General features: G+C 42.9%; 1 protein-coding gene across 1 annotated transcript; it reads right to left on the reverse strand.

The window, feature by feature from the left end:
- Positions 1-2,942: 2,942 nt before the first annotated feature.
- Positions 2,943-14,793, reverse strand: YTHDF1 (YTH N6-methyladenosine RNA binding protein 1). The gene is given in 9 exon segments (XM_032217457.1): positions 2,943-3,451; positions 3,454-3,525; positions 3,528-3,723; positions 3,725-4,567; positions 4,569-4,735; positions 4,738-4,850; positions 8,330-8,408; positions 11,553-11,577; positions 14,124-14,793. Coding segments are annotated over 9 exon segments (1,683 nt in total). The 5' UTR covers positions 14,151-14,793; the 3' UTR covers positions 2,943-3,290.
- Positions 14,794-20,121: the final 5,328 nt, after the last annotated feature.

Below are 20,121 nucleotides of genomic sequence, written 5' to 3' on the forward strand. Positions count from 1 at the left end.
AATGTTAAAGGCCTTAAAACCTTTGTGAAACAAAAACCGTTTGGCTGATCAACAGGATAAAAAATATATATCCTAAACAACCATGCAAATATTTTGAATACTTTAGACCTGCCTGCCTTCAAGGATAGTCTCAGCCATTTGCAGGTTCTGCATCACTTCTGAACTGAATCGGATCTTAAAACAGGGAAATATAGTACTCGAAATACGTAATCTTTCAAGATTGCTCAGGCTGATGTCCACTCCTTAGAAAAAAATTACCTGCAGCCACACACTTCACGGCCTCCTAAAGCATGTTCGTGCTTTAAAAAAAACAAAACTACACAGCTTTTTACATTACAGTAACTCCAAAGCCACAATCCATGGTGGTCTTTTAAGGTGAAAGAAGCAGAAAATGCTATCCAGAAGGCAAGTTTATTTGTACCAAGAAACCTGGTTCTTTCCCCCTTTAGGTATCAGTTATATGCATTAATTTATTTGTCAGCCTAAATCTAATTGCTCTGCTGTGTTCCGTAAATTATTTGCAAATATTTGATAAGTTAGTAGTGTAGCTAAAAAGAACCTTTTTTGTAAAATAAATAATGCCATTTAAATACAATAACCTGTCACGCTGTTATTGCAATGCGAGATCATTTTGTTCTGTGCTTCAGTGTCAACAATTGAAGCTGGTGCTGGCATACTGAAACTCTACAAGCAAATATTCGGTTGAAGACATCTCTTCCATTCCTAAGGGGATTTGTGAAGTAAAGGTACCACCTGAAATTTCAGGTAATTCAAGTAAGCTTACAAAAGGACAGAAATACTCTGGTCTTATCTACAGTTCACAAACAAGTTATCTTCAACTGGAGTCCACTCCTGATGGCACATACCAGAGGTCTTCAAATTTAGCAACTTTTAAGACTTGTGGACTTCAACTCCCAGAATTCTCCCATACTGGCTGGAGAATTCTGGGAGTTGAAGTCCCCAAATCTTAAAGTTGCCAAGTTTGAGGACCAACCGGCATGTATTTCTGCCACTTTCCCAGGGTGATATGAAACTACAGGTAGTCCTTGATTGACAAGAGTTCATTTGATGACCATTCAAGTTACAACAGCGCTAAAAAAAGTAATTTCTGACTGTTTTAATACCCATGATCGTGGCAGCATCTACCCCCCCCCCCGTTTACACGATCAAATTTGATACTTGGCCACTAGTTCAAATTTATGACGGTTGCAGGTCCCGGGGTCATGTGATCCCTTGTGTGACCTCCGACAAGCAAAGTCGTGGGGAAGCCAGATTCACTTAACATACCATGTTACTAACTTACAGCTGTGGCAAGAAAGGTTGTAAAATGGGGCAAAAATTCACCCAACCACTATCTCGCTTAGCAACATCAATTTTGGCCTCAACTCTGATTGTAAGTCAAGGAGTAACCTGCAGTTTGCTTTGCTTTTTATCTAGATTTGCCAGTCAAAATACATCTCCAACTTTCCGGTTAATGTCCTATTCAAATAGGAAGCTAAGCCATACTTGATTAGATCTATCCGGGCAACATGTAGACCAAAGAGCTCTTAAACCATAAGCCTGACACCAGTGGAAAACCTGCAGCTGAGATACAATGTAGGTGCAGTAGGACCAAGCATTGTAACTGATTAAAAAAAAATTAAGTCTGCAAGCCTACTAGGCACATAAATGTGGCTGTTTATATAAATATACAGAAACATTCCCCGGATGTCTCATTTTAACAATGAACTCAATGTTACAGTAACTCTAGTTTACTTACACTTCTGACTTTTGTGCTGTTTTTACCCTCCATTTTTATTTTATGCCATGTTCCTGAGAAAACTCGTGAGATCTACCATACTGGGATTTGCAATTTTTTAAAAAATAAGGATAAATTCTTACGTCGCAGCATTTTGGAGAAACTGAACAGTCTATGCTTCTATTTTGTGCTATGGCTTAGTTGTTAATGCCCTCAGAGAGTATTTGATAAATCTCATTTACAGGTGAATTTTGTAGCCTTTATAGTCCTTTCCTTTTAAAACCTTATGGTTCATTGGGTTTTGGTTAAATTCTATCATTGCCCTAATGCTTGAGGATGTACTATCATACTGTATTAATAATGTCCCAATCACATCAATTTTAACACTATGAAAATAGCTCCTGTAATTGAGAAGTACACTAATATATTTTTTTCTCAAATATGAGTGTCGTACAAAATTTCAAATGTCAAATACTTCACTGTCAAGGTTGAATCAATTGTTCTGTGTTTGAACAGGCTTGCTCAATACATTCTGAAAGCCATAATGAGCTTGAAACACCTCAGAAAAAAAAAAGGTTGAAACAGACCACTCTGCACAGCGAATAATTGCTTTAGACAAAATGTGGCACTTCTGGATTTGTAAGCTTTTGCATGCCTGAGCTAAGGAGACACCAACATCCAATTTGTGGTAAAAAGGCTTTCTATTTCCACATGGATACTTTTTAAGCCTTCCTCAATTAACAACCAGAATAAGGGAACCAAAAAAAAACCCTGCCAATCGTAGGCTTCTTTCGTAGACATCTCTTTAAAGCAGAAACAAACATCTTGCCTGTGCATGGCGAAGCGATTTATATTTCACTTACAGGTAGTCCTTGACTTATAACCGTTCATTTAGTGACTGTTCTATGTTACAATGGCACTGGGGAAAAAGGGAACTTGTGACCATTTTCACCCGTACGGCCGTTGGCAGCATCCCCATGACAAAATTCAGTCCCCTTGCGACTGACTCCTATTTATGATGGTCATAGTTTCCCGGGGTCATGGGATCTCCTTGTGTGACCTTGCAACAAGCAAAATCACAGGAGGAGCCAGATTAATTTAAACACCCACATTGCCAATTTAACAACTGCAGGGATGTCACTTTGTAACAACTGCAACAAGGAAGGTCGTAAGGTGGGCAAAACTCAGTAAACAAACGTCTTACTTGGCCACAGAAGCTTTGTGCTCGGTTGTGGTCGTAGTCGAGGACTACCTGTATACTCCAAGCCCTGTACCATCCATTACAGCACTGAAAACTAAGCCATATTTAACAAAGCAGACACATCTCAAATTTTGGCCTATTACAATAAAGCAGATTTGGAAAAAAAAAAGGAAAGAAAGCTGTAGGGTTTGAAGCCTTATGGGTTAAATCTGAAGGACGTGTAATATCTATCTTCGAAATAAGTTGGTTTTTTTTCTTTGTTTTTTTTTTAAAAAAACACAGTCCCTTTGCAAACTCAATTCCCATTCACCTCCAGGGTGGACTTCTTCCCCCAACTGAATTAAAAATGGTCTAAAGCCAGTTTACCTTTCGTACCACTTCTTCCTCCTCCTGGCGCTTTTCGTAATGGGAAAAGTCATCGAAGATGGAGGTCGTGTGCTTGTACATAGCAATAATTTTAAGCACTTGCTTCGCTTTCTCTAAGGGCACCTCCTGAGTGTCACGGGAGTTGTCACTGGCTTGTTGTCATTGTTCTCCAGCCTGATGTGTCGAAGCTGGTTGTTGGGAACATCTTTCACAAAGATCCCTTGACGTCAAACTTCCCCTTCCATTGTCCTGGGACACACACGCCGGCACTGGTGCCGTAGTCCACCGACGACTTCATTTCTGCTACGCCACAAAAATGTCCACTGCCGTTGACGCTGAAGAGTAAATAGACCGGGCCTTTACTATTCATCGAGCGGAAGGCGCTGTCCAAACGTTTGTTGCCATGTTCTGTGCTACACCCAAATGGAGTATTTGATGGAACGGTGGATATCGTCCTCCGAGTAACTCTTGATGATGAAGACGCGTCCGGTTTTGAGGTTCCACTCGAAATCCTTGGGGTTGTAACTGTGGGCGGCTTTCAGTTTTTCGAGAACGGGGTGGGACTCGCCGCCTCCTCCTCCTCCTCCACCCGGGATGGCGTTCGCTGGGGTATTCCCGGCTGGGTTGCTTTCGTTACCGGTTCCTACGCTTTGGCCAAAAGCTGCATTGCGGTTGCGAGGGGCCACCCATCGGTTTTGAGGGGGCGGCGGCTGAGGATTCTGGTAGGGCAGCTGGGTCAGCGGGGGTGGCTGGGCAGGAATTGGCTGGATGATCTGTGGCTGTGGTATAGACTGAGGAGAGGGGATCGGTTGTTGAGGAGTTGGGATTTTGGGCATGGGGCCTTTATTGTCCCAAGTACCTATGTCCATGTTATGTTTGATAGGCGGCGGAGGCAAAGCCCCTCCTATTACGGGCCCGCTTTTCGCTTTCATTTTGGGCTGGGGCTTTGCAGGCTTGCTAGCAATAGCAGCCCAGGAGGTTGGCTTCGATACTGGCAGGTTGAGGTTCGATCCGACGTTGCCGGACAAGGCATTCGCCATGCCGGCACTGTTGACCACTGAGCCTACAGTTTTCACGGCGGAAGTCGTGACGTCCCCGCCGATCTTCAGTCCAACCATTCCCTGTTCGATGCTGTTCATCCCGGGCGCTTTATTCAAAGTATCGTTATGAAATCCCGTTTGCCCGTCCACAATGGTGCCCCCAAGGGAGCTGGGCGGGTAACTGTAGCTGCTTCCGTAAGCCGAGTTCTGGGTCTGCTGCCCCCTGAGAGCCGCTCGTTCCCCATGCTGAGAAAGGAGGGTTTTCAGGGAAAAAATTAAACCGGTGTGGATAAATGTTGTTGCCCAGTCCGCCAGGCTGTCCAAACACAGCATCGTGCATGAAGTGGTGATCGCCGTTACTCAGCTGTCCATAGGTTGTGAGGTATGGATAGGAGGGTCTCCTCCGGTTGACCAGGGAGCTTCACTCAGTGAGTAGGGAAAGCTAATAGAAGGTGGATAATAACTGGACAAGTAAGGATCGGTCATTGATGGATAGCTGTTGCTCGGTTAAAAGACAAAGCCGCAATGTCAGATTCAGTTGTTTACCACATTATTTAAATTAGAAAATATTCAGGAAAGTTCAAATATACTCTACAATATAAAAGACGTTGAGGTCCTTGGGTTATCTCCAGCTTGATGGTTTTCTTGCGGATGTTTCAGTACCAAAGTAGGTAAACATCATCAGCGTTAGAAGGAAGTGGAGTTTGCCCTGATGATGTTACCTAGTTTGGTAATGAAACGTCCGCAAGAAAACCACCAAGCTCAGAGAGCACCAAGGACTCCACAATTCAATGCGGAGTTACAAATATTCTCTTTTATTGATAAAAGACTGTAAATGCCTTAAGCCTGAAAACATGTCTCTTGCTTCTGAACTCTTTCAAAATTAAGGCAGGACAATTCTTTCACATGGTTTCTCACCGACTGCTTCAAGGATTAATCACAAGACACAGAGCAATTTGAGTAGACATGTTTTGTTTGAGAATCTGCAGTTTGGATAAGTGAGAAGTTATTTTTAACTTCTTTCACAGTACACTAATATTATGTTAGAGCTAAATTAATCTGACTGCTTTTGAACTGTTCTCAAACAATATAACATTATACCATTATATTAAATCTTAGTAAAATCAATATTTGTAGATTCTTTGACTAAAGCATATACTGATCTGAAACAAAGCGGATTCCTCTGTGCAAATTATGCATTTCAAAAAAGCCCCCCGAAGACTAAATGCGGAATCCAGAGTTTTTTCATCTACCCCAATTAAGGAATATAACACTTCCACATTTGATTCATTAATCTGTCGCATTACTTATTTCCCATAACCACACAAATTCTGGCCTTTTAAAATCGTTACAGTCTTTTGTTTCATGTTTGGTTTGCTCATGTAATCATTAATTTTCTTTGCATTCCACGCTCATTCTTGATTCAACTTATTTATTTAAAATCCCACTGCTTAACTGTCCATTTTGCTAGCTATTTTTGAAACCATCCTTCTACTTAGTGATTCCAGTTCATTTCACTTCTAGCCTGATCCCAGAAGCATCATTTTTTTCACAATACTTTCTGCAAATCTACCTTTGCAAGCTACATTGGCTCATTTTCTGTCAATGTTCATTGAACGCTCACATTGCTTTTAAACTCTGCACATGAATCAGGAGTCTTCGTATTATATCATGTAGCCAGTGCTATCTTCACTCAATCTCTCTGAAAGCTTCTCTTTTCTGTTTACCTTTTTCTACAGCTTGAAATGCTCCACGGCACAATGACCTGGTACGGGTATGGTGACCTATGGCACGTGTGCCACAGGTGGCACGCGAGCCATTTGTCAAGGCACGCGAGGCGTTGCCCTGTCAGCCTTTTTTAAAGCCCATTTTCGCCCTCCCCAGGCTCCAGAGGCTTTATAGGAGCCTGGGGAGGGCAAAAAGAGCCTCTACTTGCCCCCCCACCCCCGAGACTTCAAGAGCTTCCCTGAAGCGTCTGGAGCGCAAAAAAAATCGGCCCTATGGGCAAACCGGAAGTTCAGAAACTGACTTCCAGTTTGTTTGTAGGGTCTGTTTAAGGCCTCCGGAGGCTTCAGGGAAGCCTCCTGAAGGTCCCTGAAGCCTCCAAAGGGTCTTCGGGGGGGCTCCTATAAAGCTTCTGGAGCCTGGGGCATACAAAAAAAAACAAAAAATGGGGGAGGGCTTATGTGCGCATGCGCACTGGGGGGTATCACACATTGCATTATGGATGCAGCACGCCCGCACACGACCCCCTCTGCACTCCCCCACCTATGACACGCGAGCCAAAAAAGGTTCGCCATCACTGCCCCAGTATATGCTTTGCAGCAGAGTTCCCCAATGTTTCTGGTTTTTTTGGGGGGAGGGGGGGGGGGGATGGTTCTGTGCAAGCGGCCAGCAAGTCCGTGTGCAACTGCATTTGCAAATGCAGCATGCATATGCGCTTGCCGCTTACACAAATGGATTGTGCGCACACTGCTCACGCAAACGAGGATGTGTGTGCGCGTACCAACTGTTTCCATGGCCCAGTTGCGAACTCCTCACTAGTGGGCCACGGACCACAGGTTGGGGGACCCCTGCTTTAGAGGGTTGGCCTTACCTTCAAGGTAGACCCGAACAGTGCATGAAATAGAAGATTTATTATGTGAGTGGATGCTGCTCTATCACTTGTCAGGCCTGGAAGCCAACTTTTGCATTGGGCCTTCAGGCCTGCCACATTTATTGCTGTGGGAAACTGGGAGGGGGGATTAAATGAAGTGGAGTAGATATAGTCAAAATAACATTCCTTTCTCAGAAAGTCAAGAACATCCTGCCCTGCACTTGGAATGGCATGACTGGGAGGCATCTCCAGTTGGGACAGTGCCTGATTGGACCATGTGAGGGACATGTGGGTGCTGAGCAGGGACTTGAACTTTCATTTGGGTGCGGAAAACCTGGAAGCTTTCAGATTCAGGTTTTCCCAGATGTGCCAATGACACCTCTAGTAAAATGGAACTTTGAGGAAACTCACACCTCTTCTTTCATTGGGTGTGTTACTTGGAATCCTGACATCACTATTGACTACACATTAGTTTTTCAGAAGACTAGCATATCCTTTGAATAGGCAAATACACTCAAATCTTTCAAAATTATTTGAGTGACATTAACCTATTCTGTGAAGCTGAAGCCCATTTTAAGTCAATTATTGACTAGAGCAGATATAGAAACCAGCCATAAGACAAAGAGTTCTTATCAACAAGAAGAACCAATCGCATCTGGCAGAAGAGATAAGCTATGGGTGCCATCTTCCAAACAGCTACATTTGGTGGAACCCAAAGGGTGGGTCTTTTCTGCAGTGGTGCACACCTTATGGAACATCACGGCTCCATGCCATAAACATGGTTGGGTCATCAGGCCTGGGCCTCAAGGGACTGGTGAGGTGCCAAGTGACTCCATTGTTGTTAATATCTTCTGCTCTCTTTTTTGACCTTTCAATAACAATGTTTAATTATGTGTATTTGTGCCACTGTTTTATGGTTTTTATTGTCAAGTTTTTCATGAGGTGGGTGGGCATATAAATATGATCAATAAGTAAGCCAATAAAATGTGAAATAGGAAGTCCTAAAGCTGGATTACAGAGTAGAAAGATACTACATAATTTAATAAAAGTTGGAAATATCAACTTAAGGCTGATTCAGTCAATCCCATTTAAATATTCTAAAATAGTAGCAGTTTCAACTTTAACCCACAACAAAAATAGTTTTACTTTGGATATGAGTACTGTATAAAGAAGTCATAATATTCAGGGCTAATGTGGATTTACTTAAGCCAGTGCTATTATTATAAATTCAATGAGAATAATATGTATTCAACAAGAATAATATAAATTATAAGTGGCCTTTGATTCATTAAAAAAAATCCTTTAAACAAATTTCACTGCTTCCAACTGACATGAGTTTAAAATCCCCTTTAAAAAATCAAATCACTTTTCAGGCATATAGACTAACCTGATTTGACTGTCCAGAAAGATAAGGCTCAAAATCATTGTCATGCACTGTATCCTTCTGATGAAGAGAACCATTTTGCACTGAAACAAAAGAGCTGCAATTATAACATGCACACTTTGAAGTTTCAATAAAGATCTGTTTTCTAAAGCAGGACGGTATACACAAATAGAACTGTGTTTATTCCACAGCATTATCTATTTAGAGAAGGGGAAAAGGTCAGATTTCAACATGATGAAAAACACTTCCATATGCCCTCAAGATACCATTGTTCCTTATAAAAACTATCTAAATGACAGTTACTGAATACTCTAAAACAGGTTTTTCAACAACCAGCAACAGAGTTTGTTAAGATCAAGAGTAAGACTCACAGAATGAATTAAAATGTATTTGTCCAGGAAAGGAAAGCTGGAGCATTTAGTGTAAGCAGGAAGCCAAAGCAGAGAGGCCACCAAGTCAGCTAGCTTGCCAGGAAAAAGATCAATAACATGCTGAACGAATGGCCCTTATAAAGCTCAACCCTTAAGGTATGACATGGATTCTGTATAGCACTTGTTAGTAGCAAGTTAGATTGATCTAAATCAGCAGACTTCTTTGTTTTAGATTATATGCACATCGCTAATACTGTGTTTCCCTGAAAATAAGACAGGGTCTTATTTTCTTTTGACCCCTGAAATAAGCACTTGGCCTTATTTTGGGGTAGGTTTTATTATTTTTGAGGTGCATGAGGCGGCGAACATGGTCATCTCATGGCTACTGCTGTGTTGCAATATTTTCAGGGAGGATTTATTTTAGCGTATGCGCTCAAATGCCCGATTGGTCTTATTATCCAGGGAGGTCTTATTTTCAGGGAAAGAGGGTCGTATTTAGTAACTTATAGTGGTTTCTGCAACCTTTTGAATTTCACACTAATAAGCTTTTTACATATCCCTCAATGTGATAAATCATTAGCACAGATTTTTTTTTTTACACAAAACACAAGATCCAATCATGGACTACATCCTTTGGACTGCATTCTGTCATAACAAATAATGAAGACAAATGCTAGACATGTTCTAAGCTATGGCATTCTCTTATTTCACCCAAGACCCCAATGTGATTTTTTTTTAAACTTTGATTTCATCTTTAATTTAAATTGGGTGTTTTAATGGTTTTTATGTATTTTTACTGTTTTATTATGAATGCCACCCAATGTCATCATGTGAGATGGGCAGTTATAGGAATGCAATTAAATAGATTTATGTATGTACAGAAACATATATAGAAATTCCATAGTAAACGATACAGAAAGTGGTAAACAGGAAAAGAAAAATTGACGGTCATTAATAGAAATGAATATGTACAACGGCAATCATCAGAAAAATATGAGTTTTATATATATTATATTGATCAACATTTACATATAGGTGGTCCTTGATTTATAACCATTTATTTAGTGACTATTGAAAGTAGCTTATGATCATTTTCACATTTACGACTGTTGCAGCATCCCTGTGGTTACTTGATCAAAACTCATTTATGATCGTTCCAGTGTCCTGGGATCATGCGATCCCCTTTTGTGATCTTCTGATAAGCAAAGTCAATGGGGAAGCCAGATTTACTTAACTGTGTTATTAACTTAACTGCAGTGATTCACTTAATAACTTTGGCAAGAAAGCTCATAAAATGGGGCAAACTCACTGTCTTGCTTATCAACAGAAATTTTCGGCTCAATTGTTACATTGAGGACTACCTTTATATTGTGTCAAGTTTATTGTGCTAACTAAACTTTAGCTTATGGAATTAAAATTTGCTCTGGTACTATTGCACTGAGGAATAATTTGATTTTAATTGTATGTGATATTTCATTTTGCATATGCAGTTTATACTGCATACTGTTACAAGAAAAGCTTAGTGAACAATATGAAATAAGCAATTAAACTATGCTATAAACACAACCACCAGATGCTTTACCTTTTATACATGCACGTATACAGGTAATCCTTGACTTATAACAGTTTGTTTGTGAGTTTAGAGGTTACAACAGCAATGAAAAAAATTGAGTGACTGTTTTTCATATTTACCACCATTGCAGTATCCCTGTAGTCATGTGATCGAAATCCAGACTCATGTTTATAACTGTTGTGGTCCTGGGGTCATGTGATCATCTTTTGTGACCTTTGATAAGCCAAGTCAATGGGGAAGCCAGATTCGCTTAACAACCGGGTTACTAACTTGACAACTGCAGTGATTCACTTAATAACTGGGGCAAGAAAGGTTGCAAAATGAGGTAAAACTCACTTACTTGTTTTGCTTAGCAATAGAAATGTTGGGCTCAATTGTGATTGTAATTCAAGGACTACTTGTATATGTATATGCTACAAATACATGAGGTGAAAAGTTTTTGAAAAATTAAAATTCCATGTTATCTATCAAAGTAAATGTATTATAAAATATCTTTCATAATCAGGAGCATTTCTTTGAACATGTAAATATTATCTTACTTTTGCATTTTGATGCTAAAATGTCAGGACTAGTTTGCTATTACTAATAAGATGTGCTAATTATATTCAAATTCACAGCGGATTCAGCAGGATTGGTGATTTTGCCATTGATCTACTCTCTTTCAGGAACTCCCCCATCAAATATCACTATTTCAGATATAATCTCTACATCTTGCACTCCCAAACATGTTCAACTTTTTGGAAGGAGTGCTCCAAAAATAGCTTCAGTGGAAAAAGAGGGATGAGGTGTCAAGACTCATGATTTATAATCTCATAATGTTCCAATGACAGAAGAAGGAGCTGTACTTGCAGTACAAAATTATTACCATCTTGGAAATTTATTATTTTTTACTTTTGATTTTTCTTAAGGGGAAAAAAAACCACTCAAAGAAAATGTTCTGACTTTTAAAAAGTAAAAGGGTATGAGAAACAAGTGCCTACAGAGAACATTGTTTTAATTATTTTGAAGATTTAAATTTGTTTTTAACTTTGTGAGGTTTTTATTCTGGAAAGTATAGATATTAATTTAAGATGAAATCTTAGGTAAAAATCCAGTAAGCTGCATAGACACTTACAGGACTGAATTTAGGTATAGGAATAAACTTTACTGACAGTGATAAAGAAATAACAAAACAGAGGCTTTTAAAGTTTTTAATGAATTACCTACAACCAAACATTTGTATGAATACATTCATATAAATCTGCTATCAGAAGAACTATCTTTAAGATTAGAACTTTTCTTACCTTTATTATCTTGACCTTTCGCTCTCTGTCATGCCATAGCACAGGGTACAATAAAAGAGACAAAACAAAGATTTGTCATTTGTTGAGAACTCAGAATAAAGCAAATTACCATCTATTGAAAATGTACAACAGTGATACAATAGTGTGTTATATATTCAAGACAGATGAGTCTGTTTAGATATTTAAAACTAGGTAATTCCCAACCACAAGATTTTCTCTGGCTTCATATTTACATTCTACAAGTGTTATGTCTTTCATTAAATATAACATGATTTTGAAATTATTTGCATTTATTAAATCCGTTTACAAATTGTTAATAGGGTATGGGGCCTTTCAGGAGATTGGAAACAAACAATAGCCACATGATAATAATACAATGCAATGTTGAGTATTGAGGACTTAGTATTTTTGTCAAAGAGGAAATAAATCAGATGGAGAATAAGAAATTCAGAATTAGAGTACAGAAAATATTGATATGCAGTATATTTTAAATCTGAAATGCCTCCCAAATCTGTTTTGCATCTGAAGTGGGCATTGCCTACCATTCTGAACTGTTATGTGCACTAAATATTCTTTTTCAACAGTTGTTTTAACCATGAAAGACTTCCTAAAGGGTTTGAATTCAAAACTTTTCACAATCCCTTAATATGTATTTTATGTTACTAGATAAAAACATATAAAATAAAAAGGAATGGCTTTCCTGGAGGATCTAGAAAAGGCAGCAAACACTCCAAACCTCCAAATATTATCCAATGTGCAAGAAGTTGAATTTCAACAGGAATATGCACATAGACAAATGTATTTGTTCTCCCAGTATATAAAGAGAAAGGGGGGGGGGAATAAAAATATCAAGAAAAAAGTCCTAGGAATTTTCTCTTTTGACACAATGAAAAGGCAGCATGTAAAGAACCAAGAGATGATTGAGAAATAAGCTTAAGTACCACCTATATCGCCTTAGGCAAGTCATGATGTCTGAGACTCAGATCCCTTAACACAGCTGTGCTGGCTGGGGGATTCTGGGAGTTGAAGTCCATAGGACTTAAAGTCGCCAAGGTTGAGAAACACTGCCTTAACATGTGAATTATACTATTCATTTTACAGCACCAGTAAATTTACAAGAAATAATATTGAACTATTTAAATACCACAAAGCAATTATAAGGGCAAAGATATACTTTTGCAGTCATGAGCAATAGTGCTTTGAGAAGTTTTCATTTAAAAAAAAAATTCTTGGGATACAAAATTAGATGGGAATATTTATTCCCATCTAAAAGCCAAACTCCTAGAATGAGACTGATCTTTAAAACTGAAAGTGGAAGGGTCTGTGTCTATGAAGACTGAAACAGCTGACATAAAAAGGGACGATTATAGAAAAATTATTAAAACTTCTGCATAAGGTTTGACCCTCAAAACAAAAACACAAAGGAGTTCACTGACATCAAGTACAATAAAGAAAATAAAAGTAGGGCCTAGAAGAGAAACAGGAAGCTTGAAGCTGGCAAGAACATTCCTGCGGAAATAGTAGCTTAAAACTGCTCAGGATACAGAAACTTAATATGCAGGGGGATCTGGTCTTCAGCAACTATCTAAAAATGGCTTTGGGTGGCTTGCTCTGACCTAACCCAAGAGTCCAAATTCAGATCCGCCATCCAAGGTGCTATTGAAAGATGTGCCCGATCAGGGTTTCTACTCAGGAGGATCATCCCCTCTTTTTATATTCTGACATCAAGCGGGCACTCAAAGCCACCAGGGCCCAGTCCTCCAAAGTAGTCTCTATAGCAGTCCTTAAAGGGATGGGGGGAGCCAAGCAGCCCAAAATCAAACGTAGGGGTAGGTAATCTTTTAAGAGCCAAGGAGGCTCATATTTTAACAAAGGCCTGAAGGAAGAGAGGGAGGGAGAGGAGGGAGCGAAGAGGTAGAGAAGGGAGGGAGGGAGAGAAGGGAGGGAGAGAGAGGAAAGGAAGGGAGAGAGGGAGGGAGAGAAGGAAAGAAGAGAGAGAAGGAGGGAACGAAGAGGTAGAGAAGGAAGGGAGGGAGGGAAGGGAGGGAGAGAGAGGAAAGGAAGGGAGAGAAGGAAAGAAGGAAGGGAGAGGAGGGAACGAAGAGGTAGAGAGGGAAGGGAGGTAGAGAGAGAAGGAAGGGAGAGAAGGAAGGAAAGAAAGACGGGGAAGCCAAAGCATTCGCCCAAAGAGCAGAGAAGAAAGGGCCTTTCTCCTTCCTTTGAACCTCGCTGGCTGGGCTGCCTCCCCTCACCCCACACACGTTTGGTTTGGACTACATCTCCCATCGTGCTCCCTGGCGAAGCCTGGCTTCGATCAAGGCGAGCGGGCGGAAGGGGAGAGAAAGGAAGCAGAGAGCCTTCCCCGCATCCATGGGGGGGAAAAAGCGCGTTATGCCCAAGGAAGGATTGGCCGAGCGCCAAGGAAGGAAAGCAGAGCTGGAGACGAGATTGGGGGGGAGGGGGGGGAGAGAAAGGGAAGGAATTAGAGAAGGGCAGCTGGAAAGGAGGAGGAAAAATAAAGGAGGAATGCGGCCTGGTCTTCCTTCCCCCACCCCACTCCCATCGACTTACCTGGGGGTCAACGCTAGTGGCAGACATCTCTCATGCGCCCTGAAATAAAGGGGAAGGGGAGCTGGGAGGGGGAAAGGGAAGAGGAGTGGAGGGGCGGGGCCAGGCCAGGCACGAGCGCGCGCGCTCTCTCTTTCCCTCCCTCCCTCCCCTCTTCCCCCGTCCCCGAGAAGGGGGCCTATGCGCACGCGCGGGGGTGCGTGGGAAGGCGGGGGGAGTGAGGAAAGGGGAGCGGGAGCGTTAGGTCAAGGGAAAGCAGGGAGGGGGGGGGAAGAGGGCCGCGCGCGCGCGCGCTGGCTCGTCGGTGCGCGCGCTCGTTTCTTCCCTCACATCCTTCGCCTCCACACACAGACACGAGATGAGGGGGACGGGGTAGGGGGAAGGGGGGGGGAAAGGCCAGCTGCTGTTGCTGCTGCGCGGTCGCCGGTCCTTCCTCTCGCTTTCCCCGTTTCTTAGCCTCCAAACTTCTGGATCCTTGCCTTTCCTTGGGGGAAAAAAAAGAAAAACACGGAGAGGCCGGAAGGCAAAAGGAGACTCCCCCAGGCAGCCGAAGGAGCCTTCGAACTCCAATGGCGGCGAAGACCGGGCTCCGGTGACGTCAACGCCTCGGCTGCGCGGAGCATGCCGGGAAGGGGAGAAAGAAAAAAAAAAGCGAAGGGCCACCGCGCGCTCGCCGACGAAGAGTGGAGGGGGGAAAGAGAGAGGAAGGCATCACCTACTGGGCATGCGCAGGAGCGAGACGGCCGTTAGGCCGAGAGGTCTTTGTAACGCAAGCCCTCCCAGATTTTAAGTTCCCGCCCAATCCTCCGTGGAGGTCGGGTGATTGGCAAGGCAAGAAAGAGTCTGAGCCAATCGGAATGACAAAAAAAAGCTGAGGGTGGGGGGGATATCATGGCCGATCTCTGTCTCCCAAAATAACAGTCTCACACACCCATGTTTAACCCCCACACTCGTTTTAAGGATGGCCGTGGGGAAATGGCTTCTTCCCCACATGAGGCTGCTTCCTTTTTGATATCGCTTGGCAGGTAGAAGTTCAACAGGTGTGCCCTGGCAATGTGGCCGAATGCTACCTGTTGAACTTTGGTTCCTCAGTAGTCCCGAGGAGCGAAAAAAAGGTTCCCTTTTTCTGGCCTTATTAAAGAGAACCAGCCGATGGTTGAGTTCACACAAAGATGTAACTTGTATAACTGGATTTTTGGGATGAGGAAAAGTAAAGTCTTACACTTAGGTAAGAAAAACCAAAAGTACACATATAGACTGGGTGAAACCAGGCTTAATAGCAGTAACTGTGAGAGGGATCTCGGAGTCTTAGTGGGCAACCAACTAAATATGAACCAGCAGCGTGCAGCCCAAAAAGCCAACACAATCCTAAATTAACAGGGAGATACAATCAGGATTTAGGATTTATTTCATTTATATGCCGCCCTTTTCCCCGAAGGGGACTCAGGGCGGCTCACAATTCAGTCCGGGAAGGGGTACAGACAGGGGGTAAAAAACAGACATAACAGTACACAATTTAAAAACACACATCAACCATACCATTCGAGAAGGGGGGCAGAAGCTTTTTAGCCCCAGGCCTGTCGGAATAGCCAGGTTTTAAGGGCTTTGCGGAAGGCCTGGAGGGTGGTGAGGGTTCGAATCTCCACGGGGAGCTCGTTCCAGAGGGTCAAGATCAATCAAGATCAAGTGAGGTACTAATACTACTCTGCAAAGCCCTAGTAAGACCACACCTAGGATACTTCATCCAGTTTTGATCGCCACACTATAAAAAAAAGATGTGGAGACTCTAGAAAAAGTGCAGAGAAGAGCAACCAGGATGATTTGGGAACTGGAGGCTAAAACATAGGAAGAACGTTTGCAAGAACTGGGCTAATGGTGGGTTGCAGGCAGTACACCCCGATACAGGCGTACTGGTGCCCATTCTGGTATGGTGCTCCGGAGGGCCCACCCGCACGCACACCCTTCTTACCTGTATTTGAGCTCTTCTGCACATGCGCACAGAGTACATCGCCTGCGTGATGCTCCACCGAGCAGCTGGAGCGTTGCAGGAGGTAAAAACGTGCCCACGTGCGGTTGCAACGGGATCCGGAACCCACCACTGAACTGGGCATGGCTAGTCTAGTGAAGAGAAGGACCAGGGGCGACATGATAGCAGTCTTCCAATACTTGAGGGGCTGCTGTAGAGAGGAAGGGATCAAGCTATTTCCCAAAGCACCAGAAGGCCAGACAAGGAACAATGGGTAGAAACTGACCAAGGAGAGATTCAACCTGGAAATAAGGAGAAATGTTGTGACACAGAGATCAATCAACCAATGGAACAACTTGCCCTCGGAGGTTGTGGGAACTTCATCACTTGAGGCTTTCAAGAAGAGGCTGGACTGTCATATGTCAGAAATGGTGTAAGCAGAGTCTCCTGCTTGAGGGGAGGTTGCACTAGATAACCTATGTAGGAAGTTATCACCCAGCCCTCTCCCAGAAAAATGAAATATCCTAGGAAATATTGAAAAGGCAGAATATTTCTCTGGATGTGAAAAGAAAGAAACATGTTTTAAAAGACAGAATAGCTGCCTGTAGCTTCCTGCCCATCCCCACTTTGTCGATGGGCCATTAAGAAGGCCAAGCTGGTCCACTTTACATAATAAAGACTTCTCCACTTCAGCTCCAGGGGGATGGGATTAAAGCATGATAATATTGGCCCCAACTGACCACACGGCATCTGAGAACTCAACCAAACCTGGATTCAAAACACAGCCTAGAGAGTTGCCCCTGCATGGGCCCATGGGAGTCTGACAACCAATCAGAATACATTTCTTACACAGGAACAGGAAACAGAGAGGTGGAGGAGACCATTAAACCATCTTTCCAAGCAGCCTCCATGTCTCCAGTGTCTTTTTCCCCACTTGGAGCCGAACCCAGAAGGACATTTCTTTCATCACCTATAACCGGGATGGCGAACCTATAGCACACATGCCACAGATGGCACGTGGAGCCATTTGTCAGAGCACACGAGGTGTTGCCCTGTCAGCTGGCCAGTGCGCATGCACGCACTGGTCAGCCGACTTCGGCCTTCTTTTGAGGCCATTTTTCGCTTTCCCCAGGCTCCAGAGGCTTTATAGGAGCCTGGGGAGCGTGAAAAGAGCCTCCTCCGCCCATCCCCAGAGGCTCTCCAGAGGCTTCAGGAGCTTCCGGAGCACAAAAAAACAGCCCTATGGGCAAACCGGAAATTCAAGAACAGACTTCCGGTTTGCTCGTAGGGACGGTTTTAGCCCTCCGGAGCTTTCAGAGACCTTCCGGAGGCTTCCCTGAAGGCTCTGGAAGGCAAAAAAACAACCTTATGAGTTTTTCATCCTCCAAAGCCTTTGGGGAAGGCCCCTGAAGGCTCCGGAGGGCTAAAACCAGCCCTACGAGCAAACCGGAAGTCCATTCCCTGAACTTTTGGTTTGCCCGTAAGGCTGTTTTTTGCACGCCGGAGGCTTCAGGGAAGCTCCTGAAGCATCCGAGGGTCTCTGGGGGGCAGGGGGGACTGTTTTTGCCCTCCCTAGGCTCCTATAAAGCCTCTGGAGCCTGGGGAGGGTGAAAAAAAGCATGCCAAAAATGGGGGGGGGGGAGTGCTGGTCATGTGCGCATGCACGCTGGGTTCGTGCGCATTGCATTATGGGTGTGGCACGCCCACACACAACCTCTGTGCATTCCCCCCCGCTTTTGCCATACGAGTCAAAAAAGGTTCGCCATAACTGACCTATAAGGTCCCTTCCAACTCTGTTAATCTTCTGAAAAACATTAATGAGTTCCCTGATTAACATAATCATCTATTTTGTTTTGCATCCCACTAGTCCCATTGAGTATGATAAGCAGTACAGTACAGTGTACTAAACTATGGTTTGCTTAATCATGGTTTATAATCAACTACATACAACTTGGGTTTAAAGCTAATGCTGAAGCTACGATTCACCCTGCTACGACACAGACAGCTGGATTCAGCCAGTCCAATAAGTCCAGATTCAGAACCTGCAAGGCTCAGCATGTTGTGTGGAGGGACTGAACTCCAGAAGCAAAACCTTGATGGAAATTTCACTGAATTTGTCAAGCCGATGCACATTGCAGTAACCACAATGCACAAAATAAGGTAGTTTTGACTTAACAATCACAACAGCCCTAAATTTTGGTTGCTAAGTGAGACAAATCTGGATTCCTTCATTGACTTCGCTTGTTGAAGCTGGCTGGGGAATTTGCAAATGGTGATCCTGGGACCCTGGGACAATGTAACTGTGATGAATACCATTATATATAAAACAGGTACTGCTCGACTTAACCACCACAATTGAATCCGAAATGTCTGTTGCTGAGTGAGACATGTTAATTTTGCTCCATTTTATGACCTTTCTTGCCACGGTTGTTAAGTGAATCATTGCAGTTGCTCAATTGGTAGCACCACTGTAAAGTGAATCTAGCTTCCCCATTGATTTTGCTTGTCAGAAGGTCGCAAAAGTTGATCACATGACCCCGGGACAGTATAAGTTGAGGACTATCTGTACTATATCCCAAACCACTTTATAACCCAGCATGCTGCATAAACCCAGTCAAAAATACTTTGGGATAAAGATATGTAGATTGTAATCATCACAGGTGTTTGAAGGGTAATGGAATATAAGGGTCAACTTTTAAAAAAAACTTATCTTCAGAGTCCAATTACATGTAATCCTCAACTTACAACCACAACTGAGCCTAACATTTCCATTGCTAAGTGAGTTTTGCTCCATTTTTTTGCCAGTTGTTAAATGTATCACGGTCATTAAATGAATCTGGCTTTTCCCATTGACTTTGCTTGTCAGAAACCAGCTGGGAAGGTTACAAACAGTGATCACATGAGCAACATATCACCAACACCCTCGTTCCAAAGGGGCCTAGTTTGAAAAAACCCTGGTTCAATTAGTTAACCTTACAAACCAAATTTGCACAACATTAACCAGTGGATCACACTTCAGCAGTGTAAATTGTACAAGCCAAGAGACATTTCTGATTCCAAGCCATCTCAGAGCATCAAGTTACTTCATGCAGAACAGCGGTGGTATTCAGCATGTTCTGACCAGTTCTGGAGCATACATTTTTGAGTAGTTTGGAGAACCGGTAAATACTACCTCTGGCTGGCCCCACCCCCATCTATTCTCTTCCTCCCGAGTCCCAGCTGATCAGGAGGGAATGGGGATTTTTGCAGTAACCTTCCCCTCCAATGCCCACCAAGCCACACACATAGAACCGGTAGTAAAAAAACATTGAATTCCACCACCGATGCAGAAGTGCTGATAATACATCTGGGACAGTAGCATTCAGCCACTTCTGACGAACCGGTAGCGGAAATTTTGAGTAGTTTGGAGAAACAGCAAATACCACCTCTGGCTGGCTCCGCCCCATTTATTCGCTGCCTCCTGAGTCCCAGCTGATAAGCTAGGTCTAACAGAGCTGGAAAGCAGGTTAGTGGGGTGGGGAGGGAATGGAGATTTTACAGATAGATCCTTCCCTTTTATAGATCCTTCCCCTGCCACGCCCACAGAACCAGTAGTAAAAAAAATCTGAATCCCACCACTGATCTGGGAATATCCTAATCCTCCAAAAAGTTCAGCCTTATCTGTTGTATATGAGCATGGTTTTAATACATGCTGGGAATGACAAGAAATTGTAGTTTGGGTTTATAACTCAATAGTGAGTTGATGTTGAAGTCAAAGTGTTAGCCAAGGAAAGTTGTACCCTTCATTTCAGCCTGTGGGAAGTTATCATCCAGCCCTCTCCCAGAAAAATGAAATATCCTAGGAAATATTGAAAAGGCAGAATATTTCTCTGGATGTGAAAAGAAACACGTTTTAAAAGACAGAATAGTTGCCTATAGCTTTCTGCCCATCCCCAGCTAATGGGCCATTAAGATGGCCAGGCTAGCCCACTTTACATAATAAAGACTTCTCCTCACTGCAGCTGTAGGGGGAAGGGATATTACTCAACTCTCCAC

The sequence above is a fragment of the Thamnophis elegans genome, chromosome 5 (assembly GCF_009769535.1).
Source record: "Thamnophis elegans isolate rThaEle1 chromosome 5, rThaEle1.pri, whole genome shotgun sequence".
NCBI classification, from domain to species: Eukaryota; Metazoa; Chordata; class Lepidosauria; order Squamata; family Colubridae; genus Thamnophis; species Thamnophis elegans.